General features: G+C 44.4%; 2 protein-coding genes across 12 annotated transcripts in view; one reads left to right on the top strand and one right to left on the bottom strand.

Moving 5' to 3' along the window:
* MACROD2 (mono-ADP ribosylhydrolase 2) overlaps nucleotides 1-23,258 on the top strand; it is an 859,998-nt gene that overhangs the window by 85,043 nt on the left and 751,697 nt on the right. The gene's annotated exons all lie outside the window — the stretch shown is intronic.
* On the bottom strand, nucleotides 10,952-22,824 carry FLRT3 (fibronectin leucine rich transmembrane protein 3). Of its 3 annotated transcripts, none has more exons than XM_083829152.1 (3): nucleotides 22,638-22,824; nucleotides 15,444-16,173; nucleotides 10,952-14,331 (listed from the first exon to the last, which is right to left on the bottom strand). In XM_083829152.1, the coding sequence occupies exon 3, from the start codon at nucleotides 14,284-14,286 to the stop codon at nucleotides 12,343-12,345; it is 1,944 nt and encodes a 647-aa protein (XP_083685278.1). In that variant the 5' UTR covers nucleotides 14,287-14,331; nucleotides 15,444-16,173; nucleotides 22,638-22,824; the 3' UTR covers nucleotides 10,952-12,342. The 3 variants fall into 3 exon arrangements, with proteins under 3 accessions (XP_083685278.1, XP_083685276.1, XP_083685277.1); XM_083829150.1 differs by having other exon boundaries at nucleotides 10,952-14,416; nucleotides 22,638-22,806; XM_083829151.1 differs by having other exon boundaries at nucleotides 15,522-16,173; nucleotides 22,638-22,774.

Genomic DNA, 23,258 nt, shown 5'->3' on the forward strand with positions numbered 1-23,258 from the left:
TCAGTAACCTTGCATCGCTGTGAGCTTATTTTTTTCATTCTGCTGAACATATGAAGTTACTGCTGGAGTTCCTCAAGGATCAAATCATGCCTTATTTAATATTTTCATTAGCAGCCTTTGCAGAAGAATTAGAAGCACGCTAAATAAATTTGCCGATTCCGAAGCTGAGAAGCCTTGGTGAGGTGGCAGAGGACGGGATGATGATGTGCGAAGAACTGCCTTCCTCCGCCGTTAATTGGCTTCAGGAGAATGTCGTGTGCTTAAGGATGGATGATATTAGTTTCTTCTGTACGCTCAGCCTCATCACTTGGGAGCAGCAAAGAAAGAAGGTGGCCTGCCTGTATTTAGGGAGGTGATTTAAGTGCTGCAGGTCACACAGAAGGGCAGTTTGGCTGGGGGAAGAAGGGTTGGCAAGCCAGCTGGGGACTAGCTTGACTTCTTCAGCCCAGCAAAATGGAGCCTGGGAGGAGGTAGGATTGTTCTCCACATGGATAGGAAAGGACAAAAAAAAAAAATGCCCAAAGATCAAGCATTGGAAGCAGTTCTCTTCAGAAACCTGGGTCCAGCAGAGCACGACAATGGGGGAGCTTCTCTTAAACAATTGAATTTAAAAGAAAGAACAAAGCTTCCAGAGGGGGAAGTATGTTAAAAGTGAACATAATGCACAGGCAGACGTGTCTTCCCCGAAGATTTACTGTTCCTCTCGGTGGCTGCGTGGACACGCCAGGCTTCTTCAGACACCTCCGAGTAGGTGCCAGTCTGTCAGATGAGCTCAGCTGAAATAAACCTTTCTCCCACTCCCCGCCTGCTATCAGCCCTTTGAGAGAGAATTACCTTTAAAGCGTACCGGGGTGTTGGCTGGGCTTTTATTCTGCGGTTTTAAACGAGTTTTTAAATGAGCAGAGAGGAGGTGAAAAACGTCAACCCTGTTAATACTGTCGCTTAATGATCTCAGCTTTTTGAGCTGGTGTTTGTGGAGAGATGGCTTATCTTGAGCCGTTCTTTCCTTTTCTTGCCCGTTTTCCGGGAGAGAGTCTCCTATTGTGTTAAGCCAATAACCCTTTTTATATAGGTCAGCGATGGTATTAATGAGCTTTTATACCCCGGTTATAAATGTCACCCCTGTTTCTTGGAGTAGAAGTGGGAAATAGAAAATATTGCCTGGATTTGTTCTTCTCTTTCTAACAGTGGATGTGCGAAGCAGTTGACCTTCTGATAGGGGGAAAAAAAAATCACTTTGATTAATCAGAGCCTTTTAGCTTTGTCATTTAAAATACAATCCCAGAGACCAAGCGATGCGGCCCTTGTCTTCAAAAGCACCTGCTTCGGGAAAAACCTAAAAAACAAAGTTGCTATGCGAAAGGTGTGCCTGTAACGAGAGAATTTCGCAGGACAGCTGCAAGTAGAAGCCGAGAGCTTTTATCTTTGAATAACCCACAGTGTGCTCAGGAGGGCTCAGCTTGGATGGGTTACAGCTTGCGGCGGAGCAACGTGAGCGCTGTCCCCAACTTGAAAGGCAGCAGGACGAGTGCTGGCAGGCATGTCAGCGAGCAGGCTGAGCTGGCGCCAGGAGTGACCAGCGTGCTTGACCCAGTGTACCATCTCAAAGTCTCCGTTGATGACAGCTGTAAGATATATCACCTGCTCCGGTGGGAAAGGTACCCAAGTATTTCAAGGAGGGGAGGTGAGCGTGGCTCTCCAAGGCTCTCGCTCTTGCTTGTCATGTGCCTGGATTGCAGAGCATCATGGTAATGCCATCCCCAGGAGTTTCTGCTGTTGTATTTCCTCCAGCAGCAGCCATTCCAGCACAGCCTTGCTCCTGCTAAGATGAGGCAGCCCCAGTGCTGTTGCCTCTCTTTTCTTTTTTCAGCCCCAGGTATCTTGGCAAACAAAGGGTTGAACATCTGCAGTTTTGCTTTATCAAACAGCCCCATAATGCTGCGAGCAAAGAATATGGGGAAGCTGAACACATTTGAAAGTAGCTTAATAAATTAGTGTTGTAATTTGCACCGTCTTTACTTTTGGATTTCAGCTGTTTAGCAAAAACTACTTGGAAGAGCTATTAATTTTAACATAAGAGCGATGATGCTGTATATAGAAAAACATCTGACCATATGTTTGTATCTTTATTTTAAAGGAGAATGATGATAGTTAATTTAAAGAGAAATATAAACCATTGTTAGACATTTCTCTTTCGAAGAAAATGGAGAATAAACAGACTGAGCCCTAATAATTTTTCCCCTTTTGCAGTATGGCTGTGCATAATATTTGTTTCTGAGTTCAGAGTACGCAACGCCTGGAGAAAGCATCGTTAAATGGAAGAGCATCGCAGGCTTTGCAGTGCTGAACAGCCAAGCTGGTCTGTACTTGCTTGCATTTTGGTATTTTATAGGTGCTTCCCTATCTTTAGTACATGTTACGTTCCTGTAGAATAGTGTGATGATTCCTTCTACTGCTGCTGTAGTTCAGCTGAGAATTACTGTCAAGCCATAAGGTTACAAGATTACAAACTGTAGGATTACAAGTACTTTTAAAAATCATTAGTGAAGGAACAATATTATGAAAAAGGCCTCAAACTTCTTTTTTTATTTTGCCTGGAACAATCTTTAAATACTTGCAGGGCTTCTCAGTCAAGGTGGAATATGGAAGTCGCACCACAGTGAGCAGGAAGGTTTTTTCCCCTTTCCTTTTTATTTCTTGCTAGGTTTATTCTAATGAGACATACCTGCAATTACCATCATTGCCTTTCACCATACGCGGAACGTTTTTTTCTAGGCAGGTACAGTGATTACACCTGCAAAACTGTCAGTCCAACAGCAAAACCCCCGGCACTCTGCAGTTTTCAGGCAACCTGCACGCTCAGCATATAACAACATATCCCAGGCATTAAGTGGTGAGCGAGCTGCCGTTAGAGAAATAGCCTAATTTCTCCCAGCCCATGGGAGAGAAGAAGGGTTTAAAGGTCTCGGCTCAGCAACGTGGTGTGGGGAATGACACTTCTGTTTTTTGGGGGGAGATGAAGTGAACTTCAGTAATCCCTCAGCTGATGATGGAGGACAAATGTCATGTTGCTCTTGGGCATACCTACTCTGTATCCTCTTACTCCTCCTGCTTGTTTTCGGGACGTGAGGAACACTGATTTGCACTCACACAGTTCTTGTGTCTCGATTACTGAGGAGGCTGTGCGATGCAAGGATCGGCGATGACATTTTGTAAGACCAGACACTTGCCAGTGTCTTTAAAATCCCTTAATTTATGTCCATCCCATCGAGCCACTAGGTGAGGCACCCGTATTATTGCGCAGAACAGTAGAAAACATGACGCCTGGCTTTATCATATGAAAGTCCATCTTGATACATATTTTTTTTACCCCAAATTACACAGTACGTGCGGCTGTCCGTTGCCCTGACCCAGCGGAGATGACAGCACCTGCGGGAGCTCCTCCTGGTGTGCGTGGGGCATGTTTCCACGTCTGTGCAGGCGTTTCGGCGGGCTGCGAGGCACGCAGGCCGAGGCTTTGGCAGGCCTCCAACACCCATCAGCGCCTGCCACGGCCGCTTGCCTTTCTGCAGGAGTGCAGCTCGAGTGAGGAGGCTGGCTGTTCGGCTGCTGCTGGGAGGGGACAGGAGCATCCTCCTCGCTCAAGGAAGCCGTGGCAGGGCAGGAGGAGTTGAGCACACCCCGATGATGTGTCCCCGCTGTGCCATCCCGTCGGGCCCAGGCATTCCCAGGCTGCAGCTGCTTCTGCGTTAAGGCATTTCTGTCTTGGTGGCGAACGTTTTTGTTCGCCGTCTCCTCTTGTTCTCCCACTGAAATCGTTGGTCACCCCTTCGAGGCAGAAGCTTTGCATAATCCAGACCTGGCTTTTGTCGATGCGTGCTTCACTGGTAGCCTTTCAGCCTGCTGAATGCGTTTAGACTGGTTTTGGGGGGATTTTATTAAAGGATGAAGTTAGTCTTCATGAGCATGAGAAGCAGCAATGGGTAAAGATGTTTTTATTTTAAACCCATCAGTATTTAATGTGGCAGGGAGTATTTTTGGTAATTTGGAGGTGTAAAAAAACCCATACAAATAGTAAAACAAATAGTGAATAGTCACACAGCTCCCATCCTTCGAAGAGGGAAGCCTTCGATTAGGTCACGCTCTCACATGAGCACCTCCATAGGGCCTTTGGTCAATGCAGCAGGATTTGTGAAGGTTTATTTCCCCCCGTCAGTAAAACAGGATATCTACCTGCAACATATTGTAGCATGCTTTTTCCCCTAATTAGCATCTTAGTTTAATGGATCTCCTTCCTTTCCCTTTCCTCCTATCAGTAGTATCCTAAAAGCTAAATTGGCAAACATTTTTTTTTGTTTTAATATTTAATGACTGAAAAAGATAAAAACGCTTTTAGAAAGAGTCAGTCAGTTGATAACGTAGGGAAAATAGGAAGATGTCGATGAACCCTGCTGCACAAACATTCATTTCCTTCTGTGTAGAATGTGCATTGAAATATGTCAGGAGGTCTGGGGGAAAAAGTCCTTAATGAAAACGTGCTTGTGGTAGCTAGAATTGTTTGTGAATTCAAATAGACCTTAAAAGATATTTTGCAGGGGAAACTGAGCATTGCATCAAAACATCCATGCGTGAAAACTGTGTCGTTTATTTTTTATTTATTTTTGGGGGGGGGGGGGGGGGGGTAGTGGTATTTTTTTAAAGCCTAGGATAGTGGTACGTCTCATAATTTGGGGTGTCCCTGTCACTGTTTGCTGTAGGCTCAGTTGCACTGGGCTCCTCTTAGTGCCTCTTTCTGCAGTGGTCAGGGCGGCCCCAGCGTTGGTGTGGTCCCCAGGCCAGTAGGTAGTTAAAGACCTGAGCACTTACTGGCATGGATAAGCCTTCAGAAACCAAGCTGTTGTTCTTATGTTCAGTTAAGTTCAGTTTTGAGTAGCAGAAATACTACTTTGTGGTGTTAAATCTCTCCCTAAGAATTCTCCTTAACTGACCTTGTTTATTTGGATTTTCTCAGTATAAATATGGGCCGAAGGCAAGTAGCAGTGTTGAGAGCGGCTTCTTAGGAATATCTGATTTATTTATTTTTCTCCTTAGCATCATGTATTTGTAAGTTCCGGTAATAGTTGGAGATTTCGAGGGTAAATGTTTTGTGATGTGCCTACTGTGGATTTAACAGCGAACTCTTTGAGGAGATTTTAGCACCTTTCCACTATATGTAGACAAATGCAACTAGCAGTGAAGAGCTTCTTATATGCAAATCGGTCGTGTTTACTGAACAAACTCTATCAGTTTAATTTAAAAAGAATGGGGAAAAAATAAAGGAAGAAGACCTTAAAGGTAGTTACTTCCCTGTTAGTGCTCAACTTTCTTGAACCTTCAGAGTAGCAGCAAAAGCTCCCCTGCATCCAAACCCAGCTCCAGGAGCCTGAGCAGACCCTGTTGGAGCTGCTCGTGTCCTCCCTGCCACTGCAGGGCTGAATCCTGCCATTTCTCCCTTGGGCACAGAGATGGTGTGGGGCTGGCAGCTCAGCCCCCTGGCAGGATTCGCCTGTATCTGGCTTTTCACCTCACTTGGCCACAAAGTGCTGAGTTCCAGATCCCAAAGCAGCTTCCAAGATCGGGGAATACCGATTCTCGTGGTCGTACACCGCATGTCATTACCGTATTGGGGAGAAATGAAAAGGTTATTAATGGATGAAACAGGTAACATGCCATTAAGGTGCTGTCACAGTAAAATAATTGCTTTGCAGACATTAGGCACAGAGGCTCGGCATTATCAGCTAATGTCCTAAAATTATGTTTACTCGCTGGGTTAGCACTTCCCTAGTATTCGGCTTTCTCTCTGTTAATGAGCTTGTGTTCCCTACGGGCAGTCAAGTATTCTGTCAGGCTTCAAAATAAGCGCCTTTGCCGCTTCTCGTGCAGATCATTGAAACCAGGTAAACAACCGGCCACGAAATGGAGACGCTGCAGTTACCACGATCCTGCGTCTTGTTCCAGCTGCAGGAAACAAAAGCAGTGTTTGGGGTTTGTTTCTTCTTAGAGGAGTGCAATGCAAATCACATTTTTTTCTGATTAATGTTGTTAATTACATGGGGGGTGAGCATGTACTACATGCAGGCTAAAAGGGATGAAATGTCTGTGCAGGCTTGGGTTTTGTCTGTGCTCCTGGAGTAAGAGTTACAGAGTGGCTTCCTAAATCCTCTTCCTTGTCAGAACAGCAGTGTTCCCGGGTAGGTGGTTTCATCTTTTTGAGCATTCATTTAATTGTTTTCCCATTGAAGCCATGGAAAAACAACACGTAAGTTTAAGGAAGCCAAACTAATTCCACTTTACACGTAGAGAGCTGTAGCCTGATACGATGTGCGAGGTAAGCGTACTTTCGTATACTCCTCATTTGAGCTGCTAATGCCTGTTCTGGTAATTCAGAAAACGATGCTAATGTAGCAGTTTCAGCGTTGGTCAAAGGCTTAGACTCGACATGGCTGCTGTGTCTGATTTGTTGTTGTTTCTGATGCACAACTGCCTGCATAAATGCAGTTGCTTGCATGCATCTCAGAATAAAAACTCCCATATTTACATAGGAACTTACAGTGGTGCGAACTAACGTAATTACCCTAGCGCAATTCTTGTAAAAAAGGCAATGCTTTTCAGTTAAAATCCTGAAAAGCATTAATGTGAGAAGAGATGAGAAAGGGAAGTTTGTGGGTGCTATTTTAACCCCCCCCCCCACGCTTGCCTTAAACATGTATTGATGTGGGATAGGTGTTAAAATTGTCAACCAATTCACTTTTATATTCAATTTAAACTGAAAGATTTAGAGTGAAATTATTTATGCCTATTAAAAAAAAAATCAACTCAACAACAAAAACCAGCAAAGAATTAAACAAAACCAATACCAGTACCTTTAGAAAACACCTGCTTTCATGTGGAAATCCAGTTGCCAGGTAGGCATTTATCAGGGACAAAGACTAGAGGAGGAAATGAGTAGTACATGAACAGGATGTGCATTTCTGATCTTACAGATCTTTTAAAATATTTTGCTTAAATTAAAAAGTTCAATTATTACTCAAGTTTATATGTGCATAATTCAGGCCTTCTGTAAATGATGTTCCTGTATTTGATGATGGAAGACCATCGAGCAGCCCCTGGCTTTGAGCAGTGAGACCTTCCGTGACTGCATCTATAGATAGGCAGTGCTTAAGCTCCACACGGGAGCAGGAGCAGGGGCTGGTGCTCGGCTATGACCTGCTCCCTTGGTTTGGTTACTTAAGAGGGCTGTTCAGGACAGGGCATCAGCCCATATGAGTGCTATCAGCCCGCTTCAACAAGTCAGATTACTTAATTAGCCCTCCTAAGACACTTCTATTTTTATAACTTATTTATGTGTGCTCTTGCTAAGCTAGAAGGTCCAGGTTCAGATTTCAAAAAGCGTTTTCAGCTCCTGGTGTTGTTACCACAACTCCCCTGTGTTTTCATCCTAAGAAAACACAAAGGGCAGTAATAAGCGACTGGGGCTAGCTGATACACTTCAGCCCTCAAACCCTGTCTTTCAGGTTTCAGGGATAGCTTACGATGAAGTTTTGCCTGGTCTGAGATGTGGGGCATGTTGGCAGCATGTTCTCCACAGGGGTCAGCTCCTGGCCATCGCCATTCCTTCCTTGCGCCTTTGACCACCATTAATCCAGGGAGCTGGCAGAGGACAGTTCTTTATTTTGGGACCCATTTTGTAGAAGTGCTTTGGTTTCCGCATGGGGTAGGAAAGTTCCCCAGCAATCATGAAAGACTACAGGAAAATTAGCATCTTGCTTGATGCTGGTAAAATGAAAGTGATGCTTGCCTTGAACTATATGTTCTGCCATTCTTTTATTTAGTTCCACATAGTTAGTGTGGTTTTTTTTGTTGTTGTTTTTGAGAGGAACAGGAAATATTCTGATGATTTACTATTAAAATTCAATCCAACATGCATGTTTAGCAGAAAAAATCTTTTAAAGCACCTGTGTCCAGCCTCTGTGTCGTGGTTATATCTTCAGAGAGTTTGAAGCAACTCTTAACTTTATCATAGGGGTCATTTCATCATCCTCCATCATCCCCCAAATTTAATTCATTCACAAAAAAAAAAATGCTTTAAAGTGTAAAATTGTCACGTCTGAATTCAGTCAATGGGCTCTTCCTTTCTGGCGAATCACTCCTGGCTAGTCTGGAAAAACAAACTGCCCAGTTATGGAGTAACTTCATGCTTCGTAAAGATTTCAGTTGTGGTAAGTGGTGGCTTGTGGCTTGAAGCTTGTTGTTGTGGTGACACTTAAGAAACAGTTAATTAAACAAAGCTCAGTCCCAAGGTGATGCTGAAACACTAAGCGGTGAGGATGCCTCTGTGGATTTGAAAGTCATGTTAAGCTGTTTTGAAAGCAGAGGATATCCATGTGAGTGATGGTTCCATCCAAAACTGAAACAAATCTGGTTTGGATAAATCCGGGCAGGTGGCTTTGCCAGTTCACATTCAAAGATCCTGTCCAGTTGCAGGTGAATGCACAGAAATGCATCCTCTTAAGTGAGAGAGAAATCTATAATGTATTCAGTGCATTATGTTATCAGTAAATTATTTTACTAGCAAATAAGACTCTTTATTACTTTCGTTCTTGCTTTATTGCATTTGCTGCTCTACATTCAATATGTACAGCATTGGCACAATATAGCTTGCATGCTAGCTAGTGCATTAGCAGAAGAACTGGTAACTGTGTTCCAAAGCCATAATGCTTTGATATTGGTACTGTTAAAGCCAGGGAGAAAAACAAAACAAAACAAAAAACAACCCCAAACCCCAACAGTTGTTGCATTTCAGGCTGTTGTACAGTTAGGAAATAATAGCTTACAAATGAAGCAAATGTAGTTGTGGAAGTTTACTGAGATGAGACAAAATTAATATGGCTTCCAAAATACCAGCTGTATTTTTGGAGTCAGCTTTTAGTTTACAACGGAACTGTGAGCAATTCAGGATAGCAATATAAATCTAAAAAGGGACAAGAATAAGGAATGTAAAAGATACCGGGCGTAGAATTTTAACATGGAAGATGCTGATTCAATTAACTCGGCACATACGTTTTGGTTATGTTGAAAAAAATTTCATTCCATGCTCTGAAATTAAATATTTGACAGTAGACTGAAATAACGTGGAATTAAAGTTATTTGAGATAATTTAATGTGGATTAATTTTGATAAATATGATGAGTAAACTGCTCAATGTAGTAATCATATTTGTCTACATACAGAACTGTCTAATAGAATGGATTTATGCATGGTGCTGGAGAGCACTGCATGCTCTAACTGTAGTGCTATGTTAAGCAGAAGAGTCTTGGGAGACAGTCGTGGCATGAAGCAGAACAGAAATTTATGTAAATATCAAAAGACAAAAAAATACGAAGTCTAGTTTGAAACGAATCTTTCACTTGCCAAGCTGATACGTCTTAATATTATGCATGTTCTGTAAAAGCTGCCATAGAACTCAAGAACCGTAGATGTGTCGTGGTTTTTCCATTGACAGCAATTGCTGTAGGAAGCAACCGGCTCTGCCTGCACACCTGGTCTGTTTTGCCACAGAGGATGGCATCATTTCTCCAGGTTTTCACCTGCTTTCTGGTGGAGGTGAACGTGGAATGACTGGAGCAACTTGTTGAGGGTGCTTTGGATTTGCATATTTTTGTCTCAAAGTACATGAATTTTATAATGCAAAGTCCTTGCACGTAGGACTGGTACATGATTACCTCCTCAAATGGCAACTTGCTGTAGCCCATTATACCTTTGTGTGGAATCATCCGAGAAGTGTGGGAAGATGGTGTGTACCATCACTGGGCTGCTCTGGATGGTTTAAGTAGAGACACAGGAGAGAATTGAGTTTTCTGCTACCCTTTACACATCATACATTTTGAGTCAACTATGAGAGAGGTTTTCGCAGCAAGAGCTTGAAAACCCAGCAAAACCCATTTAATTTTGCTATTGGAGAGCTGATGGCAAAGAACTAATTATCTGTTGCCAGTGATCCAGACATTAAATGCATCTCAGGTGTAAGGGTCCCTGTATGCTAGCTTACATGGAAAAAACCAAAACAGGTCTGTCTTCTCCATCTGGGTTGGTTTTCCTTCCCACTTACTGCTCGGGAAGCCTTTTGCACAGGAACATAGCAAGGCTGTGTGTGCCTCTTGGGCAAAATAGTCCCATGCATCACCCAGAGCTGCACACAGAGCCGTTGAGCAGAACATGCTCCTAGTACTTCTGGCATGGTGGATCCTGACGATGCTGCCTGTAAAGGAGACGATGGGACTGCGGGAGGTCGGTGGTGAAGCACCATGCTGCTCCTCCATCGAGACTCCTCCGCTGCTCTGAAACTGCAGGTGGTGTTGCTGTAACTGGAAAATGAGGCTGAAATGAGCTGTGTGTTACTGGAAATGGGACCTCTGGCAAAAGGGTCATTTGCTGGTTGACTGCTGAAACCATCAGTCTTGGTGTCTCTCACTTTGTCCCGTCATCTTCTGTCCTGTACCAGTCATTGAGAAACAGTCAGGCTCAGCACTGTTAAAATTCTCTTATAATTGATTTGCATTTGGTATACATTCCCTCCTGTCAGAAATATTGTCCAAAATATTAAGCTTTTGTAGGTCCCTGTATCTTTTTATTGGTGTTTGTTGAAAAAAATTGTATCTCGGAGGGCTGTAACTCTGTGCTTTCCCTCTTGTTCATTGCTAACACACTTGGAAGTTGTGAAAACTTGCTTTTTCAAAGTAATTAAAGAAACCCAGGAAGTGTGCTACTGTGTTGAACAAAGAAAAAGGTGAAACTCATGACCTGAAAAGTAGTAACTTTCGAGTGAATTTCCTACCAGTGCACTGCAGACACGTGACTTTGCTCTGTACTAATTTTTCAACTTCATTCATCAATAAGAACAATGTTTTTCATATTTAAGTTACGTATGAAAAAGTGGGTATTTTATTTTTTTTTAATTTTTTTTCTTTTGTTTTTAAAAGCTTGATACATGTAGCGTTGGATCAAGGCACATACAAGACTAGCCAAAGGGCGTACAATGCACTTTGGTTTTTAGTTGAAGAAACAAATGATTATGGCAACAAAGAGTGGCTTGGGGTTTAAACATGAAAATAGCTTATAGTTCAGCAGGAAGGCAGAAAGAAACGTTACCTTACAGATTTACCAAGGAATTTTTGGAAAACTGTGACAGTAATGGGCAGTATTCCTGATTGTAACAGCAGTATAGTTAACGCATACCTACGCCCTGTTTGAATATATGCTTTAAAATAGCTGTAATCCCCAATTTTGTTTACCTTTGTGACTAAAATTTTTTATACCTTGCTTGCATTGCCTGTTTTTTGTCCTGCTTGTTTTTCTTACGAAACTCTCCTCTCAGCCCATTGCTGTTCCGGAGCAGTAGCCAAGCGTTCTCCTTGTGCCCTGCCCCTGCCTCCCAAACGCCTGTGACCATCCATCACTGTTTTCTCTGTAACAAGCAGACCACTGGTGCTGATAACCAGAAATCTATCCCTAAAACCGTATCTGCCCCATGGTTTCTGGAGCCTAGCGCATTTTTATTTTTTTTAGAATTCCTTGTTAGAAATTTCGTTATGCTTTCTTCCAGGGGTCAATTCTTTCCTTACACGTGTCAACAGTTTCAGTCTCATGCATGTAATTGATTTGATTATTTTCTTTTCAATTGGATTTCACCATTGTTGAATGGATATATCCAGACAGCTGATATTGCCCATTACTACACGCATTTTTGTTTATTGAATATTGTTGTGGTTTACAGATTTAATAGACCCAACATTTAAAGTTCTGTGAGCTTTTGCAACCACTGCTTGATCTCCTTGATTTGCCAGGTTTAACATTATTTTATTAATACCAAAGTGAAAAATGGCCTGTGCTTACACTTACAAGGATCTCAGATGAATGTTCTGACTGCTCAACACGGCAAGAAAATTCACTTTCACAGTCAACAAGTCATCTTACTCAGTAGAACACAAAAGTTAAATGGTCTGTAACTTCAATATTAGCAAGGAAAATACAGTACAAATTACTAAAAAATACTAAAATAGAGAATTGTGGTCAGGTATCCCCACTACATTAATCGCAGCAGTAGCCTGAAATTTGAAACTTTTAATAAAAAGTTCTTAAATATAAATTATATGGCAAATGTACAGTACATTGCTTTGTCAGTCTTTAATCCAGTGTTTTGCAGTAGAACAGCAACCGTTAAAGTCAGTCTTTTCTCGTTTATAAAACAAAAAAAACAAAAAAAAACCAAACCAAAACCAAACCAGTCTTTCACATCCTTCAGTATCATGAGTGCGAATGATCTGAATCTGGAATACCACTGTCTCTGTAGCTCCTGTTACTACTGCTTTCACTGTGGCTGTTCTTGTAGAGATTCATGCCGTTAGGCGGGAAGATGGTGTGTATTACAAACTCCTCCTTGGACACTTGGTCGTTGGTGATGGGTATCATCTGGAAAGAAGTCTCCCTGATTTCCAGGATGGAGTTGTCCTTCTTGGTTCCCGCTTCGGCATAGTCATCTTTTCTCCTGCGTCCCTTGCTGTAGGCGCAGTTCCGGGAGAAGAGGGACCCATTCCTGTGGACGTACCAGCACACCAGCGCCAGCAGCGCTATGGCCACCAGTGCCACTGCCCCGCCGATGATGGCGGCCAGGGGCAAGCTGGAGTTTTTGTAAGGCTCCTTCTCCTGCTCCCGGTTGAGGGTCGTGGTCGGGTTGTACATCTTGAGGGGTGCCGTCTCGGTCTCGATGCACTCGGGCGTTTCGTCGGAGAGATAGATGTTGCTGGTTTCCATGGGAACCATGCAGACGCGGTATGGCGACTCGGGCTCGAGCGCCGTCAGCAAGTAGTCGCTTCTGTCTCCGGTGACGATGGTTTCCGTTATAGATCCAAAGGCAGGGCTGTGGCCCATCTTGAGCCAGCTCAGTCTTAGAGCAGTCATCGGCAGCGCGACTTTCCAGGAGATGTGAATGGTCTCCGTGCTCACGGATTTCACGAATATCGTAATGACTTTGCGCACTGGGCTGGCTGTGGTTCTGTAGTTCTTGTTCAGGTTGGGAGCCTTCATCTCAGGTTGTCTGGTCACAGAAACCGGCCAGTGCCCCTGGGCCGGGTACAACGTGTTTGGCACCGCGGTGGTGATTTGGATGGTGCTTATATCATCCTTACAGTCAAACAGATCAGCATTGAGGTCTTTGATAGCCATTCCACGGACTTTTTCCGGCGCCTGACACATCAGCCCACGCACGTTCACTTTCAAGGGTAAGGACTGCAGCCAGTCACGGACCCATTTCATTTTGCACCCGCAGTGCCAAGGGTTGTTACGAAGGAAGAGTTGAGTTATGTTGTCCAGGTCATCAAAGACACCCTGAGGTAAATTGCTGAGATTGTTGTTGGACATATCTAGCCGGTACAACTGCCGTAAGTAAGAGAAAGCATTGGGTGGCACACGATTTATATGGTTTTCTTGAAGATAAAGTTTTCTTAGGTTTGTTCCTGGCAAATTTACTGGTGCAGCTGTGAGTGAATTGCGGACCAATGACAGTTCTGTAAGATTGACTAGATTCATGAAGACCTTGTCTCCTAATCCATGGTTATTTAGAAGATTTCCGTCTAAAACAAGGCGTTTTAGATTTGTAAGGTCTTGGAGGGACAGCTCTGAAATCGTGGAAATACGATTATCATCCAAGCGTAGCTCTTCTATCGTTTTAGGCAAACCCCAGGGAATGGTGCTAAGGTGATTTCGAGAGAGAAAAAGAAGTCTGAGATAGATGTTGTCCCGGAAAGCTCCGTCCTCAATGCTAACAGCGGAAACCGAATTATCATCCAAATGCAGTTCTTCCAGATAGGGAATTTGTGAAAGTGAATCATAAGTAATGGTCCTTATGTTATTCTCCTGCAAATGCAGTTCTTTAACATACTTAGGGAGGTTAGTGGGGAATTCATCTAGGCTGTTGTGGTATAAATATATTCTTTCCACCCTAAGCAAGTTCTTCAGTTCTGAAGGAATCCCAGCATTATTAATTTGATTGTTCTGAAGGAAGAGGGTAGTAGCATCCTCTGGGATTCCTGTAGGAATAGATGTCAAATCGCGATCATTACAATATATGAAACCCACATCACAGCGACATACTGAAGGGCATGGTTTGGCACTAACAGAATAAGGTGCCATGTCAAGTAACAGCCCTATTTTAGTCCAAATTAGGAAGATGCTCCAGGTTACACTAATCATGGTCAGGAATGATGAGATTTGTATACAGTTCTGATCTTCAACAATCTAAAAAAACCAAACAAACAAAATTATCCAGATCATCAGCGAAGAAACTCCAATGAAAATTCAACTTCAACATTACAGAAGACATCTGAAACACACACATGAAAATAAATTCAAGTTTGCAGACATTTTATTTTCTCTACATCAGTTATTATACTCCTTCTTTTACTAATTCAATTAATAAACTGTTCTGCCTGGTAATTTAAAGTAATATAATCAGGTATGTCTGATCTGTAAATGGCTCTGTTTAAGCAAGAAGGCTCCTTCTGAGGATTCCTCCACATTTCACGTGTAGAGACGATCTTTGTTCACAGATACCAGATAAGTACAGAGCTGAAGTCAAACCAGAGTTCAAGTAAATCATTCTGTATCTGAAAAGATAAAAAGTAATTCCTAAGCCAGCTAACTACCTAGGAGCCCTTACGTGAACTATAATACCCTCACCAAACCCACGAGTTCAGTGGTAGCTATTCTGCAGGTTCAAGAAAGTCCTACTGGCACAGTATAAAATGCAGACGAGAGCAAAGACCAGCTAAAGAGCTTTTTTGATTTTTTTCAAGTGTTCAACATTATGTTGTGTGTTCTACAAACACTGCAGCTTACTCTTCTTTTTCGAGATGGAATGTTTAAAAACGTGAATATAACAATTGGTGTGTAGCTTACAAACTGACATAGCTGTTAGAGCTGTGGCTTTCTAGTTGACTGGATGGAATATTTCATTACATGCCTAACTTCATGTTTAAATATTTGTCATTCTCAAAAGTCTTCTTACGGAGCAGTACGCTAATAAGAGCCTATTTGGCAGGTTTAACCACATTTTCACATCTTATTAGTTCAAACTGTGCAGGTAAGGACAATATAAATTAACTCTTGAGACTGAAATTGTGCTTTGCACTGGTTGTATGTTTGTACATTGAGCTCAGGTAATTAGCATTTTTATAGCTTTTAAGACAACATAATTCAATTACCATTGTAATTAGGGTTGTGAAAACTTTTATAAGATGACCTATGCATTACGAGATGCCATGACCCTTTCCTTCTCTTGTGGGTTCATATATTAATTGAACTTTATTCTCCGAGGCACGAAAAGGAAAACAAATTAATATTGATCCTACCGTATTTAAAGGTAAGAGTAAATTTTGTGCTTGAGGATGTCCAGCAAACGCAATTTCTGTCTCGCGAGCTGCTCTTACACTTTACTCCATGGAGCTGCTTCTCCCTCGGCCGCGTTTACTTGAGCGATCCTTCCGGCAGTGCGAGCCTCCTGGCACTACGCTCGGGAGCAATCCAACAAAGATTTATCATGGTACATAAGCACACCAGGCCAGGGAGGAGAAAAGCTTCAACTTCCTTCTATTTTTGTCTTCATGTAAAGTCTGTGAAAGGACAGCCTCTTTTGTTTGGTTTAACGCCTTTAACAAGAATTACTTTCTTTGTAACTCGTACCAACTCTTGTGTATGATGTAGTTGTCGGCGGTGGTGACTTGAGCGCCGCGTGATGGAAACTATTCATTATGCTCAGGCTGGAATGGTGGTCGCCTCTTCAGGAGGTCAGCAGCGGGCTTTTATCTCTGTCCAGAATTATCCAAGGGTAAATTTTGTACAGTGGCTACATCCTGGTACATCCATGCCTTTTGGAGAGGACCATTTTTCAACTCTCACTTTTTAACACTTGTTCCGAATTTGTAATGCAGGAAAGATCTCCTCCTGCGCTGCACTGACGGCAGGTCGCTCTGCCCTCAGCACGTCATGCAAGTCGGGTGGTTTTCTTCATGAAAAGACACAACAGTCTTCCTTCCTTCCCAGAGAACTCCCCTTTAAAGCTTTCCTCGAACCTTTAACTTCCTGTAAAGTAAAAACAAACAGAAAAAATTGTAATTAATAACAACTGGTGGTGGACACTAGTATTCAGAGTTGTGCTGCATCCCTATATAAATTATGCTGTTTGTTAACTAGCACAGCTCGTTATCCCAAAACGACGGTATTTCAACAAAATGCAGAGACGTTCAAAAACATCTTTTGCTGTTTAGTCTCGTGCTGTTGCAGTTTTGCTGGAACAAATCTTTTCTCTCCTTCCAGTAGCAAATGAAGTCATCCTGCATTAATAGATGGTAACAAAATCTGTGTAAGTTATGTTTCCCACTGGAGGACAAATGGCAGTCCTGCCTCCTGGGAGGAGGCCAATGTGTTTGCTTGCTTTTTCTCCCTAGTAAACTGAGGTGTATCATCAGCCTCTCCTTGGCTTTAAATCTAAGATGATTTAAACACCATTCAATAGCTCTTGGATGAAAGAGGAAAAGTTTTCACTCAAACAGAATTAGTATTTCACATCTGCAACATCCAGTTCCTGAATTGTGAACTAGCTAGTAGTCATCTGTGTCAGCTTTTTGACAACAGAGATAATATGTGGGTTTTCTCCATGAAGTGTGCTCAGTATGCCAGGCTGTATGAACCTTTTAGCACTTGTATTTGTCATTTTGCACAGTGGAATCACTATTTAGACTGGTGTTTTATTAACCTGATTTTTCTCATTTCAAGAAAGAAAAATAATCTTGGCTCTTCCTATTTCTTGAGGAACTCTGATTATTTGGTCATTTTTGAATGGCAATATTTTAACTCGGGCTACTTTATAGCACTACTGCAGAAAGCATCTGGTGAGATACCAAGTCTCTGTTCCCTGAAAGCATGTAGGCACTATCTGTCTGAAATAGAAATGGTTAAGTCTGAAATTTTAAAAAAAAATCTTTAACATTTACTTCCTTTTCCCTTTGGTGATTGCATGTAGTCCAGGGAACAACTGAGTGCAGGCCTCAGCACTGGAAAGCTATCAAGAAACAGCAGGCTGAATAATAATAACGCTTGCTTAGCTCCCTTCATACGGGCATAGGTAGAGTTGCTTCTGTCCATCATAAAATAATAGACCTACACAAAAGCAGTCTCTGCTTTAAAACTCTTGCAATTTGGAGCAGGCATCATGAAGTCCTCATTTAGTAGATCCTGTAGCAACAGGAAATTTGCACTGATACAAACTGACTGACATAGATAAAATTAGGCTCCTCTTCCATATAAAAAGGTGACCATTTAACAAAAAAAAAAAAAAAAGGCAAATCAAACCCACTTTTGAGATGGTGTTACTGTTCTCTGAAGGAATCGCAAAGCTTTAGCTCTTCTGATGCTGCTTTCATGCTTATCTGAGGGTTTCTGTTTTTTTTTTTTCCACCTTGTTTCAGCAGTTTTGTAGTGACAATCATTAACTTAAAATGAAAGACGCACTGTAAGATTGGCAGAAATAAGTATTTTAACATATGCTTTATTTAAGGTAAAAACTCTGTGGCCACATTTGGGATATACGGGAATTCCTGTGTTTTAGGGCTTGGTTAACATATGCAGTCAGTAGAAAATGGAACAAAAAGGCTCCACATTCTTTGAGATTAAGCAGTGTCCAATTTCCTTGGTCTGTATTACTGAAGTGTTTGTGGAAACTTAAGTCCAGGATCTATTCCTAAAACTTGGAAATAAACACATGCTTAACAGCTGTATAAAAAATGATTTCTCTCAAGAACTAATGTGAAGTTGTGACGGAGGGTATTTTCTGGAAGTTAAATTATGAAGTAGGAACAAAAATTTGTTGAGTAGGCCTTTGAAAGCTACAATAACTTTTAAAAACTTATAGAAAAAAATAATTCTATGAATTGTTCTTTGGAACTTTTAGAGTTGTCAAGTAGGCTGTAAAAAAAAGCACATTAGTATTGATCAAAACAGAGTCTGTAGTATGCATACATTACATATACATAAACATGAAAAAGTGCATTTATTTTACCTTTCTAGCATATTAACTGTTTCTTCTTTGCTCCATTTGATAGTCATCCCTTCATTTATTGCCATTATAATAGCAGTAATGTGTAGGATTAAAATGAAAGCCCTAAAGCTCATTAGGGTCTTGGAATTTTTTTATCCGTTCTCTCAAAAATTACATAAAAACAAGGGAGAAAAATAAAAGCAGGTCTCTTTGGAGAAGACGACACTGTTTCAAAAATGTGGATTAAGACCATACCCCCCACTCCCTTTTCTAAACTTAGAATAGTTTTCTTCAGGTTCTGATTGTTTGATATCTTGCACTTCCCTTTTATATCTCAAGCCATAGCTGAAAACAATGTTTTTGCATATCAAAGGCTCCAGTGATCTGTCTACAGAGAAGAAGGGAATCCTGCTGCCATGCTCAAACTCTCCTCCTCTTGAGCTGTCTCTAAATATTCCCTGACACCCAGCCATTATAGCTGATCCTGCAGGATGAAAAGAGAAGTGACCCCCACTGGGCCAGGCACTGTGTCCAGGTCTCCGCGACATCAAATTAGGAGGCTTTATGGACACATGGCTTTGAAAGAAGGCGTTAATTTTGAGCAGAGAAGAAAAAGATGGATTTCAGAAAGCAGGTGCCAAAATTCATTTTTTTAAATGCAAAAAAAAATAAAAAAGACTTTTTGGTAACAAAAGTAATGTCAGAACAACCGAACAGCAGCTTTTATGCTTATCTTTATTCGGAGTTGAATGTTTTCGTGAACTTTGCTGGACTGCATGGTTAAATCACTTTCCTGGGACACTGTGTAAGCAAGCACATTGCTACAGCTAGGGAACGCCCGAGACTTGGGCCTGGACTTATCGCTGGGCTGCAGCTACGGAGGTGTGGTGGGGGGGACACGACGACATCTCATTTTAAATCGTGGAAGGTAATTTGCACTATACAAGAAAACACACCAAAGAGCACCGTATTTACTGTAACACGTGGTATCCAGCTGCGCCGCCTGGCTTGCATGCGAGCTGCAGAGCGGAAAAAAAAAAAAAAAAAAAAGGTTTGGTATGTTTGAAAAGCCAGGAGTTTACCTAAAAGCGGTGCCAAACAGATTTCTTCTTTCCAAGCTGTGATAAAACCTGAATAAAATCCAGACCTGGCGCGCTTCAGGTCACGCTGCTTATTTGAATTTCTACTCCACCTCTGCGGTCCCTGCCAACAGCTCAGGGAGCTGCGAAAAGCAGGGGCTTATTTCTAACCACCAACCCTACAGGGCCAAGGGAGACAACTTCTGTCCAGTGTTTTTAGGTTACAAAGGACAAAAGTAACATTTAAAGTATTAGAATACCTGCATTTGACAAGCCTCCATCAGTTTACCTCAGTCAGTGCACCTACACTGCAGAATTACCTCCGTGTTTGTATCCCGAAATGGACCAGAAACACAAAACATTGTGCTCCTCGCCCTTTAAAACAATGGTGAAGCCACCTACTGCCCGCACAGCCAGGTTACTTCTCAAAAGCCACGGTTCCTCTCAAATAGCTTCACAAACTTTTCAACACCAGCTCCCCACCGCTAATCTGTACTTAATGCACTTTGTTGGTTTTTTTTTTTTTTAAAGTGTATTACTCCGAGTTAGTTGATAGTGACAGCAAAATGCTTTCTAAGCACCGCGTCTAGGAGCTGAAATTTCCACGATTATCGTGTTTCAGGAAGGTGCCCCACTCCTTTGTTCGGCGCTAGGCAAGCAGAAGGTCCTCTGCCTGCCTTCTGGGGGCTGAAGAATGCAGAGGTTTTCGGTGAAGTGACGGTGAGCTCTCCAGGGCACAGTCTGGTGAAATTTGCCTCTCCCCACCTTGGATAAGGTGTTACTTATTTTTTGGCTCCCCCCCACCGTATGCAGTAGTTGCACATACATACTATTGCCTTTGTCTGGCTGGTTCTACCTAACTCCCATGTCTTAAAAATGCATGTCTCGGTATGATCTCTGGCTCAGAAATGGATGCTGGGCAGAAGTATAACTCCACACCCGAGGGTTGCCGAGCCCCTGTTTGCCGCAGAGAGTGGAAATGAACCCAGAGCTGTTCAGTGGTCGGTCTCCAAAGTTCACTTCCAACACCCCTCCTGGCTTTGAAGGCATCAGCCTGACGAGGGTCCCAGCGTTATGCTGCTGGTGCTTGCTCCGGGCTGTGCCCGCTTGGCTCGGGCAGAGGCTGCCCGTCCCAAAGGCACTTGGAGGGGAGCGCTCTGCTCCGCTTCGTGCTCGCTGCTTCGGTGCTCGCCCACTTTGGCCAGCGATGGCTGCTAGGTTTTCTTCTGAGAGCTGCCGCCGAGCTGAGCTGCCCTGCCTGCGCTTCAGCCGAGAGAACGGAGCACAAATGCTGCCGTGCTTTCAAGGGAAAAATCACAGTTTTTCCCTCTGACAAATGCAGGTGGCATTATACCTGCTACGGAGCTCCTGGCACAAACCTTTCAGCGTATAAAAAAATATCACTCAAACAGAGGTACAGCCGTGGTAGTTTTGTTTCTCTCCCTTCTCAAACCCTTGCCTGCTCGTTGGGAACAGAAAACTTGGGGCACCACGGAGGGGCCAGGTCGGCTGTTCCCGGCTGCGCGGCTCAGGAGGACGCCGGCTGCTCCCCAGGACACAGGGCTCTCACGTCGGCAATCCTACAAACTCCGTGCCGCCTCGTGCCTGGAGGCGGTTAGGAAAGGCTGCAGGAGCGGCAGCCCCTTCGCACTGCCTGCTCGAAGCAGACAAAGATGGCCAGCTACCAACCCAGGCCGCCCCGAAGAACCGCGGCGCCAAGTTTGCAAACTGCAGCCTCCGCTTCTGCTGCCTCCCGCCCAGAGCGACAGGGTGCCGAGGGAAACCCCAAAGAAAACCCCAAAGCAAAATCCCCAGACGTGCACCTTTATTTCGTTCTGGCTGCAACACGCACACTTTTTATTTCCGAAGATGAAAGCTCGCTGCGAGTTTACTACGGAGTTTTTTTGCCCACTGGGGGGTGGTACACGCTGCAAAAACCGTGCTTTTAAGAGCCACAAGTCAGATGTTTTTTGCTGCTGTCCAGTTTTCTCTGCTTTAATTACACCAAAGTCTCCTGTTGAGAAAAACAGAGGCGGCCTCCGAAGGGGGAATTAAAATAAAATAAATCACCCTTTCAGAGACTTTACAGAATCTTATTTCCCGTGCTGGCTGCATTAACAGCGGTATTTATCTGGTCACTCTCCGGTTAAAATGAAGCGGTACAAATGTACCAAAAAAAAAAAAAAAAAGGAGAATTAACATTTTAAATGTACACCGAGGCTCGGTCACCGTTTCTGGTGTACAGGAGGAGCAGGGAAGGCAGGAAAAATAAATACAGCTTTTAGAAGTGATTAAACGTCGATGGAGAAATGGAAAAGCTCGACAGCAGCACGAATAGGACGATTAGAATAACCTCAGTATATTTTAGGATAATTGGCCCCGTATAAACCCCGGCGTACCTTTTGTTTATGAAGTATTTGAAAACCGATCTTACACAGGGCTGTATTGTATGGTTTGGGAATAAATTAAAGGAAACTTGAGGGTATATGGGGGGGGAGGGAGGAAGGGAAGGGCACCAAAACCTCCAGTATGACCCGCTGCGTGGCATGTATGGACAAGGACAGCACACACAGATCTGTGTTTCGCAGCAGATAATTCCTCTCTCCGCACGCCCGAATTGACAAACGCATTTTTCACTCTAATTCAGCATTTTTCGCCCTAACTCAAAGCACCGTTCATTAAGACGCCGCATCCCCGGGCGCCCGAGGGTGCGCAGTAATTCATGCTCCCGTCTTTTCGGGCAGCATCTTCCAGGCGAGGAGGGGAAAAAAAAAAAAAAAATCAAATATTGGGGTCAAGATAATTAAGGGGTGTTTTTTAAAGTCCCTGGCCTCTCCCTCCTCTGCTCCTTGGGGTTCCGGACCTGATCGGGACCGGGATTGGGATCCGGACTGGGACTGGGATCAGGACGGGTACAGGGACCGGGACAGGGACTGGGATCGGGACCGGGTTTGGGATCGGGACCGGGTTTGGGATCGGGACCGGGTTTGGGATCGGGACCGCGTGGGCGCCCCGCGGGCTGCAGCGCTTCGCCCAACTCCTGCCGCGCCTCGCCAGCAGCGGGGGGGGGGGGGGGGGGACATGCAATAATTAATAATAATTAATAGAAATAATTAACACTAAAAGGAGCAGCCCTGCCCGCCGCCGCAGGACCGGCTCGGCGCAGAGGCGAAGTTGCAGGGCTGGCGATGGGAAAACAAAAGGGCTGCGGCCGGCCGCGCTGGGGACGGGGATTTTTGGGGAGGGGGTGAGGACGAGGAGGGGTGCGGGGGGAGCCGAGGCTACCGGGGCAGGGCAGGAGGCTCCGGCCCCGAAGTTGCCCAGAACTCGCCGGGGACCCGCACCCCCGCGGGGGGCTCCCGCGCTCCCCGTTCCCCCGTCCTCCCGCGGCCCGACCCGCGCGGAGGCAGCGCGTAAGCCCCCGCACTTACCTGCGGGGCGCGGAGACTTTTTTTCTTGTTGCCTTTGGGCGTGGGGGCAGGAGAGGGGCCGAGCTCCGGGCCGGCGGCGGCGGCGGTGCGGGCGCGGTGATCCCGGCGCGGTGCCGGGAGCTGCGCGGAGCCGGGCGCGCGCCCTCAAGTCGCGGCGGCAGCGGGCAGCGCGCGGGGGCGGGGCCGCACACGTCACCGCCGGGGGCGGGGCCACGGGGAGGGGGCGGGGCCTGGAGGGGGCGGGGGGCGGGGGGGGGGCGCGGTGCCGCCGCTAGGGGGAGCAGCCGGCGGCGCCGTGGCCGGGGGGGGGCGGGAATGAGGGGGGCTGGGTGAAACGGGAGGGGTTTGGTGCGTTGGAGGGTTGGGGGGCGTTAGGGGTTGTGCGAGTGTTAAGGAAGATGGGAAATAAAATAAAAAACGGCTAAAAAGCGTTTGTGTGTTTTCTAGCCCCCCCCTCCCCCCCCATAAACGAGTGCTGAAGGGGTGGGGGGCCGCAGGCTGTGTCAGGGCGGGTTGCTTTTCTAACAACACCTGGCATTTCTGGTAGCCACAGGGCAACCCACGAAGCGTCTTCCCCAGATGTTCACCCATAAAGCCAACTCTCCCCCACTAAATCTCCGT

This window comes from Anser anser, assembly GCF_964211835.1.
Source record: "Anser anser genome assembly, chromosome: 3".
Lineage (NCBI taxonomy): Eukaryota > Metazoa > Chordata > Aves > Anseriformes > Anatidae > Anser > Anser anser.

Excerpts from the sequence above, each read along its gene's own strand:
- FLRT3 (XM_083829152.1), bottom strand. The coding sequence starts at position 14,286 with ATGATTAGTGTAACCTGGAGCATCTTCCTAATTTGGACTAAAATAGGG.